The sequence below is a fragment of the Anguilla anguilla genome, chromosome 12 (genome assembly GCF_013347855.1).
Source record: "Anguilla anguilla isolate fAngAng1 chromosome 12, fAngAng1.pri, whole genome shotgun sequence".
In the NCBI taxonomy this organism is placed as follows: Eukaryota; Metazoa; Chordata; class Actinopteri; order Anguilliformes; family Anguillidae; genus Anguilla; species Anguilla anguilla.
This window is the reverse complement of record NC_049212.1, coordinates 13,270,941-13,283,831: the sequence shown is the minus strand read 5'-3', so window position 1 is coordinate 13,283,831 and position 12,891 is coordinate 13,270,941. Positions and strand designations below refer to the sequence as shown.

Genomic DNA, 12,891 nt, shown 5'->3' with positions numbered 1-12,891 from the left:
GAAGAAAAAAAAAACACACTTTCACAAGTCTGTAAAAAAAATATATCGAGTTGAGTGACATCTTTTCATCAAGTACACACCCTCCTTCCCCAACACTTCTATCAGGGAGCAAGGATGAGCCCGAATCAATAAACCCTACAGGGGGAATGAAAACTCTATTTCGGCGAGAATCAATTTAAAACAGAAATTTCCTGTGGAGAACGAGCTGGGGCGTGAAGTGGGCCGTTCAATAGACCAGCGCAGAGGAGTGTGAGGCCACACATTAACAATAGGATTTATTACCCATGTAGGGCCGCCATGCAAATGCAGGTAGCCTAGCAGGAAGCCCGCAACACCACTCTCTGACTGCAACAGCGCTGTAATGATGGATAATGATGTTTGAATAGCAGCTGCTGTAATTCCCTCAGGGATATTCCTTCCCATTCCGCAAAAAAAACAAGCAGAATATTTCTACAGCAAAATTAAAAATGTTACCATAGAAAAAAAAATATATATATATTTCTGATTGGATTTTGAACAGAGACCTCACAGAAATGTGTATTATTTGTAATCAAAATACAGTCCAGACCAGCCAGTATTGCTAAAGATGAATACAGGTATAAAAGCAGTCCTGGTCTGGATTCATGCAACGTGTAATTAATTTGACTTACACATAGACGTTTAGTGTTTGTGTTCTTCGCAAAAACAAGTGTATTTGGCAAGTCATATTTAGTAATTGCTGAACTTGTCAAGCCATGTTTGTAAAAAAAACTGTAAATGTGGTAATCCGTGTTTATTTGCGTTGAGTGAAGTCAATGCTAAGGAAAAATTTTGAATGAACCCAGACCAACGTCTCAGTGAAATCTTTACTGAATATGGTTTGGAATGTAATTTTTTTTGAGATATTTATACTTTTGTAAGATTCAGTTGTATCATCGAGACATCTTGCTCTGTCAGTTTGGGAGAGCAAAGTGCGTAAAACCCACCATCATCACCTCTTTCACGAAGCAGTCCTCCAGCTGAGCCACACAGCTGAAGTGGCAGAGGAGTACAGTTCATGTGGCGTTAACACAAGCAGGTTGGAGGCCCTATACCAAATTAGCTGACCTCTCTTGAGTTATTAAACAAGGAAAATTCCACCAACCCAAACCCTTCCTCCTGAGTGATGCTATGGGCAATTACGCTCTACTGATCTCCTGGTGTGCATCCTCCTGGTATGTGTCTGACAGTCACGGCCAGCACTGGGACAGGTGAGATTACATCCACACACATCCAGTATTCAGCAGTTTCAGCAGGATGAACAGCCCCAATGTGACCTCTTCAGTAGTCTGCCCTGTATTCATGAATTAGGAACTAGACAGTTGGCTCAGATCACACCAGCCAATGCAGGCTGACAGACACGACACGACACTCATGCACGGGTGGGGAAAGTCAAGGCCGCGGTGCATGGGGATGGATGTGGAGAGAGGACTGTTCTTTCGCAGGCGTGCTGGCTCTGACTTTGGCCTGACCCAGCCCCCCCTCCTTGCGGAAGGTGAGATGGGGATCGCCGCCACAGATTACAATCAAGCGCCCGAGTCCCCCCCCCACGCCTAGGGCTAACAATGCATGAAATGGCAGTTCAATATGCAATCTTGGAGGGAGAGGATTGCAGGAACAGTGGGTGTATGGGGGGGGGGGGCTGTGGGCATTCCATCGCAGAGTGCTGAGGAGAGAGCTGAGAGCTGAGAGAGGGGGAGGGGGGGCAGACAGATGGGTTGGGGGAGGGGTGGGGTGGGGAGGGGAGGGGGTAATGTCTGATCTCCACAGCTGTTAAGAAAAAATAAAGTATCCCATCAGCCCACTGAACTCACGGTGCATGTAAGCCCTACATTACAGTTGGCTGCCCCGTGTATGTAAAAGGTATCGGGTACAAGCCCCTTATCTGATCTCAGCTCTTTATCTGCAGAAAGGCTTGTTCCACTCTTACTGGAAGCTGCAGTAATGTAATGGACTGGGGGGGGGGGGGGGGGGCACAGCTGCAGGTACTGGAGGGCGATGACATGCTGGGGGGGGGGGGAGGGCTTGAGATTTCCCATCCCCACCTACTCAAGAACTGACAAATCTGATGAACTCAAGAGAACAGGAGATGCACTTGCTTTTTCATTAATGTTGTTAGTTTACATGCTACATGGCTTAACCACTCATGAATGTAGCCAGTTAAGTCAACATCTGATATTCAGACATACAAATCATTTCACAGTCGGAATTAGTCATAGGTCAGAGAGCACTCTATGCCACAGAAATGAACAACTTTCTGAACTTTAGTAAATATGCTGTACATTAGTGTCATTTCTCCTAATGAGCTTTCATTGCTCCTTATCTCTAGTGTAAAAATTGATTAATCCTTGATAACCACCCACGGTTAACCATAGATAACCAACTACGGTTAAATGGCACCACAGTTGCTGAGCACAAGCATGTAAACTGGAGGCGGGGCAGGAGAGCAGGAAGGGGGAAGGGGAGGAACTTGAGTAAAAACACAGACAGACGTTACCTTGAACGAGCAGGCGGGTTGTGTGGACGGCCTCTCCCTGGACGCTGTGGGCGCGGCATGTGTAGGCCCCCCTGTCCTCGCGGTGGATCGACCGAACCGTCACACTTCCGTCGCTTACCTGTGAACGGGGGACAGGACAGGTGACATCATCCAGGAGGACCCAATCAGTGCCACGGGCATGCAGCGGCCTGTTGTGGAATTATACTTTATACTTCTTTGCAATTCGTTGTTGTTGATATATCATTTATAAGACGGAAAGGGCAATGTGCTTTGTGTTCACGTCATACCAGTAAATGTCTGTGTAACAGACTATTTTCTCTCCTTTTTTCTTTCCAATATTTCTCATTTTGTCCAAGGCTAGTAGGACTGCTGGAAAAAGTTTGTGCTTGGCTGTTAGAATGTGTAAACCTGCTAAGAGCCAATCAGAATCTCAGTCCTATCCATCTCAGCCAATCACAAGGGGGGAGGGGGGTCACACCTGACACCTGGCAGAGCCAAAGAAGCACAAGGTCAATGCGAGCGTCCGTCTCACGAGTCCCTCACGATCTGAGCATATGGTCCCGGCTCACACCTGTGAACCCAATCTGCCCGTACACAGGGAGGCTCTCCAGGCGGCCTGGTCTTCCTCTCTCACAGGCATGATTAATATAACTCCAACGGCAAGCCTCGGCGCTGCGCTCTACGCCACAAACAAATGCGCGGAGTCATCACCCAGTCCGCGAGGGCCTCTGATTTATTTCGCATCTTCGGGTAATCGCTGTCATGCTGGCCGAATGAATCCTCCCCCCCCTCCCCCCCTCCGCCCCTCCGCCCCTCCGCCTCTCCCCCTCCCCCGGAAAAGCCTACGGGCGATTATGCATCCTTCTGCAGCGCTGTCAGCCGCAGCTGGCACCGGCACAGTCTGGGTTCGACACCGGACCCCGGGTCCCACCCACGCGCTGAGAGAGAGTTTTAACAGGATTAGCCGCACAGGGGCCGCAGAGTAATACCCAATCGCAAGGGCAAGCCCGGTCCCACGCCCGCAGTATGCTCTGTCAGTCAGGGAGGGCGCTCTCCACGCGACGCTAAATCCATTTATGCGCTGGCCCGCGGGGTTACTGGCCACCGGGCCCAGAGGGCACGCATCGCCAGTCAGAACAAGCAGGACGAGCCACGCGACGGCCCCGTCAATGCGCGACCCGAACAGGGCCGCCTCCCCGTTTCTCCGAGGACTGCGCCGCGACGGCTTCTGGAAAAGCCGGGTCTCCCCGCGAGCGCCCTCGGCGACCGCCAGCCCGTATCGAACCCGCCCCGCTCCAGACGCCTTAGACACCTGAATGCGTCGCTGCGTTTCAGATCGACAGCTTTGCACCGGGCCTTGCTTCGGCAAGGGAATTCACCCCGCGAGCGCAGCGCCGAAAACTGCCTTAGTTAAAGTTTATCCGCGACATCATCGTTTCCGCTAACTCAGGAGCTCTTAGCGTTAGCATTCCGCTCCGCGTGAGAGTAGGTTTTCGACGCGTCTTTGAACTGCTGCGGTTATTATTTTTCTACCGGAGACAGAATGGCAGGCTGCAAGGGTCAGCAGGGTTGGTTTATTCTCAACTTTGTCTCGACCTCCTGCCGGGAGCAAAATAGGTCACCGGCAGTAAAGCATCGCTCACTTAACGCCTTCCGTTACCGCCATTATAGCGCTGCGAAGAAAGCACGGAGCCGCCGCGGCGCATAAAGGGCTAAAGGCTCCTGGCGCGCAGCGTGATGCCATTATTAAAGATGAAGCGCCGGGCCCCGCGTATAAATCACTTAAAGGCCTCGGTCTGGCCTCCTCCGCCACAGTGCGACGGCATCGCGGGCAGGAAGCTCGAACGCTGTCCACCTCGTTATCCGCGTAAGAGAGAAAATCCCCGCTCTGAGGAAGGAGACAGACCGAGCGCTCACATTAAGCGCTGAAATCCGTCTTTAAACTGACTGGAGATTCGGAATCTCCTGTTCTATCCGTTTAACCTGGCCTTTGACAAACTGTTTAGCCACTTCTGCTTACTTGTAGCAACTTAAACTATACTATCCACATTATTGGCCTGGCCTCATCTTTTTTAGCTGTTTGGTGTTTAATTGCGAAATTCTGGTCAAAGCTATTACAATTTGATTCACGTGTCTCAATGTATTTGTTTGACATAAATGTAAGCCTGAATGTTAAACTATAATTTATTCATAACATAATATTGACATATTTACTATAGCACATGACATAATTCCGTAAGTAGTGGATCACAGACTGAGAAGACAGCTAGAACAGGAAGAGGAAGTGATGGTGATATACCCTCTCCTCGCGCATAATTTATCTCAGATATTAAAGCATAGCAGGGCAGTCTGGATCGAAATGCATCATTTTGACAGGAGGGTATAACTGAATGACTGGGCTCTAGAGTACAGTAAAACTGTTGCTTTGAAAAGAAAATGTCTTTTGTTCTTTTTTCCATTTTTTGTTAACTTACACGGGGTGGCACTCCTAAATAAACTCCTCTGTACAGATGACATATTAAAATGTTTGAGAATAAAGATGCAAATGACACAAATAATCTGAAAAGCCAGAAAAGCAAAAAATATGAAATATTTATGTAAATATACATCAGGCAGGATAAAGAGGGGGAAAACACCACAATGGTAAATAATTCATATATCCAAGCAAATTATGGACACTGAGGACAAGGAGAAAGAGATCTCAGTAATAAATAATTCACCTATCCATTCATATTATGAGAGCTGCTGAATAAAAAAGGGAGGGATCTGACAGATAAATAATGAATTGATCCAGCATCTCAGCTGTGCTAAAGCCCACAAGAGCTGGGAAATAAAAAGAAATAAATAAATGAGGGGACAGGATACCCCCATTCCTCTTTCATTTTAGATGAAAAGGTATGACATTATGTTAAAATATTGCTTTTAAAAGCAATTTCTACAGCCATTTGACTTCTACATCCATTTGACTATTGGGTTGTTATGTTTAAACTGCAAGTGTGCAGTGAAGGGGGTGGCGGGGGTGGGGGACTGAAGCCACAAATTAGTCCGATCGTGTGGTTAAGGGTTCGATTCTCCGCCAGGACACCATTTGAGCTCTGATGCCCTGGTCTTTTCAGAAATTTGGGTTTGTGCAGTTTGTGCAGTTTGTGCACACACAAACGCACATTTTCAAGTACATAACGAGGAATGGCACCATGATCACATTTCCCAAACACTTTTCGAGCACTTGTTGCAGTGGCCTTATTTTTGTGCGTTCTTCTTTATCACTGAGCTAATCCAAGCACAGATGCTACCTCAATCCCAGTCATTACCGAACAGTTCCAGTAACCCGTCTTGTTTATGTGTGCGAAGATCACGCGGACGGTGAGACAGTAAGCAGTCTGCATTTCTGAGATAAGCTTTTCGCTGGTTCCTTTTTTCTAGCTGGTTTCTTTTTTTGTTCTAAACTGCAGTAGGTTGTATTAAAAGGTCTCAGAAGAGACTTATGCACTACAGTAGGCTAATGCTGTGCACGTTGCCCACAGAAGTGATTTTTCACCACAGACAACAACAATAGGTTGCTGCTCATCAACAGCAGAATTGGAATGTGCACCCTCCCATTGTCATCAAAATAACTGATAAATTATTTGTAGTATTAAGATTTGCCCTCTCTGGAACTACTTTAAAACAGGCCCAGACCAAGGAGTGTCCAGACACGTTTGGTCATTTAGTGTATCTCTATGGAGATGTTAATGGTATGGTTTTTGCATCTGCAATTGGGATAAAATATTTGTCAATTGCTAAATTTGTCCATGTGCTAAATCGCTAATTCCTGGTCAGGTTCACGAAAGGGGCGGAGGGGAGGCTGTAGACTATCCCAGCATGCAGCGGGTGAAAGTCAGGAATATACACTGGTCAGAAAACAGCCAATCCATTGCAGGGCCCTCACACCATTCACTCTCACATTCACACTTAAGGGCGATTTACAGTCTCCAGTAAGCCTCAGAATATATTTGGTAAATGGTAAATGGACTGCATTTATATAGCGCTTTTATCCAAAGCGCTTTACAATTGATGCCTCTCATTCGCCAGAGCAGTTAGGGGTTAGGGGTTAGGTGTCTTGCTCAAGGACACTTCGACATGCCCAGGGCGGGGTTTGAACCGGCAACCCTCCGACTGCCAGACAATGGGTCTTACCTGAGCTATGTCGCCCCATATTTGCAGTACCCGGGATTTGAACTCAGTACCTGCTTGCTGTGAAGTGCTACTCACTGCACCACCGCGTCGCCCTCAGAAACATCCATGTTTCTGAAAATCTTACGCAGTTCATTTACAAAAAAAAACCTCCTAATTTACCAGATATATCTTCAGACTCCTGAGTGTTTCTTGAATTTAAATGACATGTGCTAAATACATGCTTGTACGGTGTGGAGTAAAGAAGGCAGAGCACTGAAGCTCCATAACACACTTAATTTGAGCAGGTTGCTTTCTGTCACTGATTCTATTTTTATGCAGAACTGACTAACTGACTGGCTTGTGGATGCAATTAAATGGTAAATTTTAAATATCTGTCTTGAGAGACATGGAGAGAGTGAAGAAAATGGCAAAATAAACACCATAAAATGGCAGTCATGTACTGTACGCTAACCCCCATGAGCTAACATTCAATATCCCATATTCTCTGTGAACAATTGCTCATTACAATCCAGTGCCACATTTAAAAACAGACATAATGGAAATATATAACATTATATGATCTTCACTTGATGGAGGGTGCTTAGCTTAATGCTGACAATCACAATCAGGGGCAAGTTATACGGTAACACAATAGACGTGTGAGACCACCAAACAATTTTTCACCACGGCTGGTCAAGTTCCAAAGACACTGTGCCTTCGACCTTCCGATGGGTCATCGCAGGATTGGGCGACGAGACTGGATGAGCGGTGAGGGTTAGGGGAGAATGGGTGGGGGGTGGGGGAGAATGGATGGGGGTACAGACAGAATGGGAGAGGGTTGGGACAGAATGAGACAGGGCTAGGGGAGAATGGGTGATGGTTGGGGGAGAATGGGAGAGGATTTTGGGAGAATGGGTCAGGTGTGGGGGAGAATGGATGGAGTTGGGGAGAACGGTTGGGGTTAGGGGAGAATGAGTGAGGGTTTGGGGAGAATGATTGGGGGAGAATGGGTGGTGTTTGAGGGAGAATGGTTGGGGTTGGGGGAGAATGGGTCAGTGATTGGGGGAGAATGGGTCAGTGATTGGGGGAGAATGGTTGGGGTTTGGGGAGAATAGGTGGGGGCTGGAGGAGAATGGGTAGCGTGGGGGGGTGGGCACTGCAGCAGGCTGTCACTTCCAGTTCCTCACAGATCACGGCGCGAGTGGCAGACAGAGCTGGGGAAATGTCACTCACCGCCCCGCATACAAATGCTATGTGCAGCCATCAGCACGCTCTGAGCTTTACAACTGGGAGAACCCACAGGGGAAAGGCTGGAAAGGGGGCGGGGCTTTCAATACCGCACGCTTCAAAGGATTTTGTGATCGATGTGCTACTAGACTTGAGAGGATACAGACAACAGCGGAGGGGAAGGCAGGGGGGAAGGGGGGAGGGTTCAATGTGCCTTGCTAGTTCTTCGCTAGCACATCCCCCCGGAGAAAGGATCCTTCCGGAAGCCCAGACTGACTGCACCTTCAGTCGCAGCACAAAGTAAACCATTTTTCCCACTTCTCACAGCCTCGCTGGGGAGGGAAAAAAACGGCTACAAGTGGGACCCCACGCCTCGCTCGTTTTCCCAAAGTCAATACCACAAATATGCTGTATTTTCATCTGTCAGGCTTATGGAGTGTAAAACTGCTCACAGTGAGGGCTCACATAAGAGAGAGCTGTGGGACTTCTAAAACAATCTACCATGCTGCCTAAAGTGATTTTTTACAGCTTGTATTACATGGTGTGTTACTTAACATCAAGGCATTCAAATATGTCCGTTGACTGAGAAGTTTAATGGTGCGTTAAACTACAATTGCGGCATGTTCATAAGGCTAACCATATGGGTAACGTTCAAATGCTTGAATTACCCCCTAAACTTCAAATGATTTCAGTTAAATAAGACCATCACTATGGCCATAATACCTCAAATGAAAGTGTTTCTTATTTTGTTTCCTTGCAAAGAAAACATATACTTTAAAATAAATAATGTCTGTATTTTCAAGTCTATTGTAGATACCAGCCAGAAGACATTTACTACACCATTGATGACTGCCACTTTAAGAACATTTAATTATCTCTGATGACATCATCTCTGATTATCATGGCATTTAAACCTGTATCACCCAATGACTACAGTATGTGTGAAATCTCCATTCCCCCTATCCAGGTTTAAGAAAAAAAAAGGAACTCAGCAGGAACCACTCTTTACACTTTCAGCTAGGTGCTGCTGACCTTGCTTTCCTAGCTGCTACTAAGTGTGTTTCATCCCATGTGGAAATTGGCATGTGCCCGGTGCAATGCCAGCAGAACCATAACAGAACTGAACTTTCCTGAACGAGAACAGGCATCTCAACAGAAGAAAAAATGGCATCCTCCTTCCATGCAGCAAACAGGACTCCAGATTGTGAGCATCACCGCTAGAAGCATCTACAAACCACTCCAAGACTGCATACTCTTGAGAGCCCCACAGCACTAATCTGAGCCAGCAACAGTTAAGTGGAAGGATCTCAATTAGAAGATGTCATCAGAAGACTAGGCCATCAGTCCAAGAGATATCTATATAATGAAATGTTTGGTATTTACCAACATTAGAAAAAGACAATTATTTATGTCTAAAAGATATTACACTGTTGATTTTGATACAAAACAATCTGTCAACCAAAAGCTACAAATGCAGAAATGCAAGTTGTACATTGGGCTGAAGAATTGTAAGCATAGCTCACTTCCTTACTTGCACCCATACAGGAAGTGGGATCAGTCTTCTTAAAGCAACAGAACAAAATTAAGCAGGTCAAATAGCCACCCCTTCCTAACAGAAAAGACCATGCTAAGAAAAAGAAAAGAACACTTCCCCACCTTGTATTTCTCACTGTCCACCAGCGTCTCTCCTTCTCTAAGCCAGCTGACCACAGGCTTGGGGTTCCCAAAGGCAGTGCAGCTCAAGGTGATGCTGCCCCCTTCCTTGGCCTCCACGTACTGCGGGGGTGTGTCCGTGAAGGTGGGAGGAGCTATGGGGGAGATAAAAGGAAACAAAAAATATAAGTCAAAAGACTTTCATCCTTGTTTGTGGTGTACCGTGTTTGAGTAGGCTACATCTCAGAATGCTATCCCAGGAAAGGTCAGAAGAGGCAATATCTCAAGATATTTATAGACTACTTCATGAAATAATATAAATTTATCCTTATGATTTTTTACACTTAAAAGCATATTCTGAGAAGATCTTGGTTGCTCTTACAACTCAAATATAAATAAATATTCAAATTGTTCTGCCTATGAGGCAATTGTGCTTGATTTTCAGAAAAGTCTTTAACAATTTTTAATCCATTTTCTCTCCAAGATAAAATTTAAATGATGATGTCTTCATCACAGCATCTGTTTTACCGTTCAGTTTGCGACTGTGCTGTTTCTGTGTAATGGCGGAGGCACTGTACTGGGAGCTGCAACAGTAGTTTGATATCCCTGTTGTGGCACTGCTGTAGTACCCTTGAGCAGAAAAAGTGTCTGCTATGCAAGCAAATAAATGAAGTGATAACCCATCGATGGGGAAGCCTTATGGTGCATTTAAGATCCCAGAACATTACGACTAAAGTGTTTTTTAACAGCCTCCAACTGTGTCTTCTGTTCAGTCAGACTACAGCATATGTGTGCATGTGTGTACAGTGCCAATTTATCCACATCCAGGAAAAAGATCAGCAAAAAAGGCTACATATAAAATAGCTCATATTCAGAAAGACAGTGATCCCAAGTATACCTCAAAATCAACTAAGAAATGGTTGACAAACCACAACATTACCTTTTTGCGATGGCTATGCCACTCCCCAGAATTGAACCCCAGCAAAAATTTGTGGTGTGAATTAAAGAGGTCGGTCCACGGCGTGTGTGTGTGTGCCTGCATGCCTGCATGTGTGTGTGTGTTTGTAGGTGTGTGTGTGTGTGTGTGTGTGTGTGTGTGTGTGTGTGCGCTTGCGTGCCTGCGTGTGTGTGTGTGTGTTTGTAGGTGTGTGTGTGTGTGTGTGTGCATGCGTGTGTGCGTGTGTGTGCGCTTGCGTGCCTGTGTGTAGGTGTGTGTGTGTGTGCCTGCATGCCTGCATGTGTGTGTGTGTGTTTGTAGGTGTGTGTGTGTGTGTGTGTGTGTGTGTGTGTGTGTGTGTGCATGCGTGTGTGCGCTTGCGTGCCTGCGTGTGTGTGTGTGTGTTTGTAGGTGTGTGTGTGTGTGTGTGTGTGCATGCGTGTGTGCGTGTGTGTGCGCTTGCGTGCCTGTGTGTGTAAATATAATCTTCCTTCAAAATGTCTGTGGACCCCTCCTATCACCACAGCCGTACTGAGGCTGCTTGGCACAATGGTAGCCGGTCCCAGCACAATCTATTCAGCCGGCCACCCCCAAGGCTCCGTCCATCACCGCACATGAAGGCTTCCTTGTGCCCTCGTCAGGTTTCATCTGTTCGTGAGCTCACAGTCCTCCTCCCCTCATCCCTATTGTTCGCCAACCGAATTCCTTCATCTTCCCAGTAGGCAGATTTTCCCGAATTTGAAGTAAACATGCTTTTAAAGCAACTGTCATTAAAAAATAGAGCTATCACTTTTCACTGGTTATGTGTAGTTTGTTCTTGTGTCTTCTGAAGAGCAAAGACGAGTGCTGAAAGTATGGAATGCGCCAGTGTTCAATGGCGCTCGCTGTTTCATTTGCATGGCAAAGATATGGAAATGCGGCGGTGGCTGCTCAAACGAATCCCGTCGGGAAACTCAGAAACACCGTGGGTGTGCGTAATGCCTGCACCGCTGTGCTATCTGTGCTATCATATATCCTTTAATGTGCTTATTGATAACAATAAGCTGAAGTACACAAGGACTGCCCCATAGTAATCGGTTGCCTAAAAGAAGTTGGTAAAAAAAAAAAAGAAAATCTTTTAGAAAATCTCAATAGGTGAGGAATTGAAGCTGATAACTGTGTTCAGAACATAGCAACCTTAAGATATCAAACTTAATTTTTATATTCTTTTTTTGGGGGGAGGGGGGAGCATGGTTAAAAGATAAAAATATTACATTTGTAATGTAAATGTATTGCTTATTAATAGTTTAGACATTCATAGAGATTGCCAGAAATTTCACTTCACAGTGAGAACGTGCGCTCAGGATAGCTGGGACTGTGACCAAAGCAAGAAACTAAAATCACGATTTAAAGCCCGCACACCTCTCCCCTAAAACCAAATTAATTCAAATGAAACCTCTCAGTGCCTTCTCTGAGTGGGGAATTTACGCCGGCGAGCGGGGAAATGTGATTATCCGCTCTGACGTTGAGAAATTTCCATTTCCATTTATGAACCCACCAAAGGCCACATCCGCCCATTCTACTGAATAACACCATTAAAAATAATCACCTCGCAAGTCTTTATTTCCATATTTCTACCCTTCACAGCTGCTTCTAAGTCAGCTAAAAACAATGCAATGGAGCCACTAATTATCTATTACACATTACAGCCTGCATTTGTGGCTGTGTGAGAGCATAAGAGCCAGACACTCAATAGGCTCTAAAGCAGGCTGTGATAAAACGCCAAGGCACAAAAATAAGGCTTCAGCGGGTAGTAGAAACCTGCCACTTACCTGAATTGGGTCACAATTGTGTGTGACACTTTGGCATCATGTGTACAGGAAACACATTTAGCAGTTTCTGCCCCCACCCCCACCCCAATGCATTCCTATGGTGTGCACTTCAATCAGTGGTTCTGCCAGTAGGCCTGGACATATTGATTACCCCATCACATTGACACATTTTAAAAATCAGAATGGCTATTTGTTTATTTATTACCTGGGATAAACAATAAAAGTATCCAGAAAGGGATTGGATATATTCCAGATTGAAGTGAACATAATCACAACCCCTTAATGTAACATGCTTTTCATATCAACTAGCAGTTTAATAATGAATGAAAAAACAACCACTTTACATTGCAGTCAATGGGGTCTCTACTTAAGCCCTGCAGTCCCCACACGGCTCTTCCCCCCCTCTGTGCTATCCGCACATCACAACACACTCTCAGCCACGGTGCTGAATGAATCAAAATGGAGTCATTCGTAGAAGCGGCAATAACCACACCTGGTAAAGATAAATAAAGATAATAAAGATTACAGAGCACAGTGGTCCTCCAGCTCCAGGGTTCTGTTCCCTACCAAGGGCTGGAGATGCAACATGGACT

At 45.9% G+C, this 12,891-nt stretch overlaps 1 protein-coding gene across 8 annotated transcripts in view; it reads right to left on the bottom strand.

The window, feature by feature from the left end:
- igsf9ba (immunoglobulin superfamily, member 9Ba) overlaps nt 1-12,891 on the bottom strand; it is a 103,682-nt gene that overhangs the window by 37,898 nt on the left and 52,893 nt on the right. For all 8 annotated transcript variants that reach the window (XM_035385447.1, XM_035385449.1, XM_035385448.1 and 5 more), the window contains exons 4-5: nt 9,554-9,705; nt 2,516-2,633 (exon numbers count right to left, since the gene is read on the bottom strand). In XM_035385447.1, the coding sequence (XP_035241338.1) occupies nt 2,516-2,633; nt 9,554-9,705 (270 nt within the window). The remainder of the gene's footprint in view (nt 1-2,515; nt 2,634-9,553; nt 9,706-12,891) is intronic.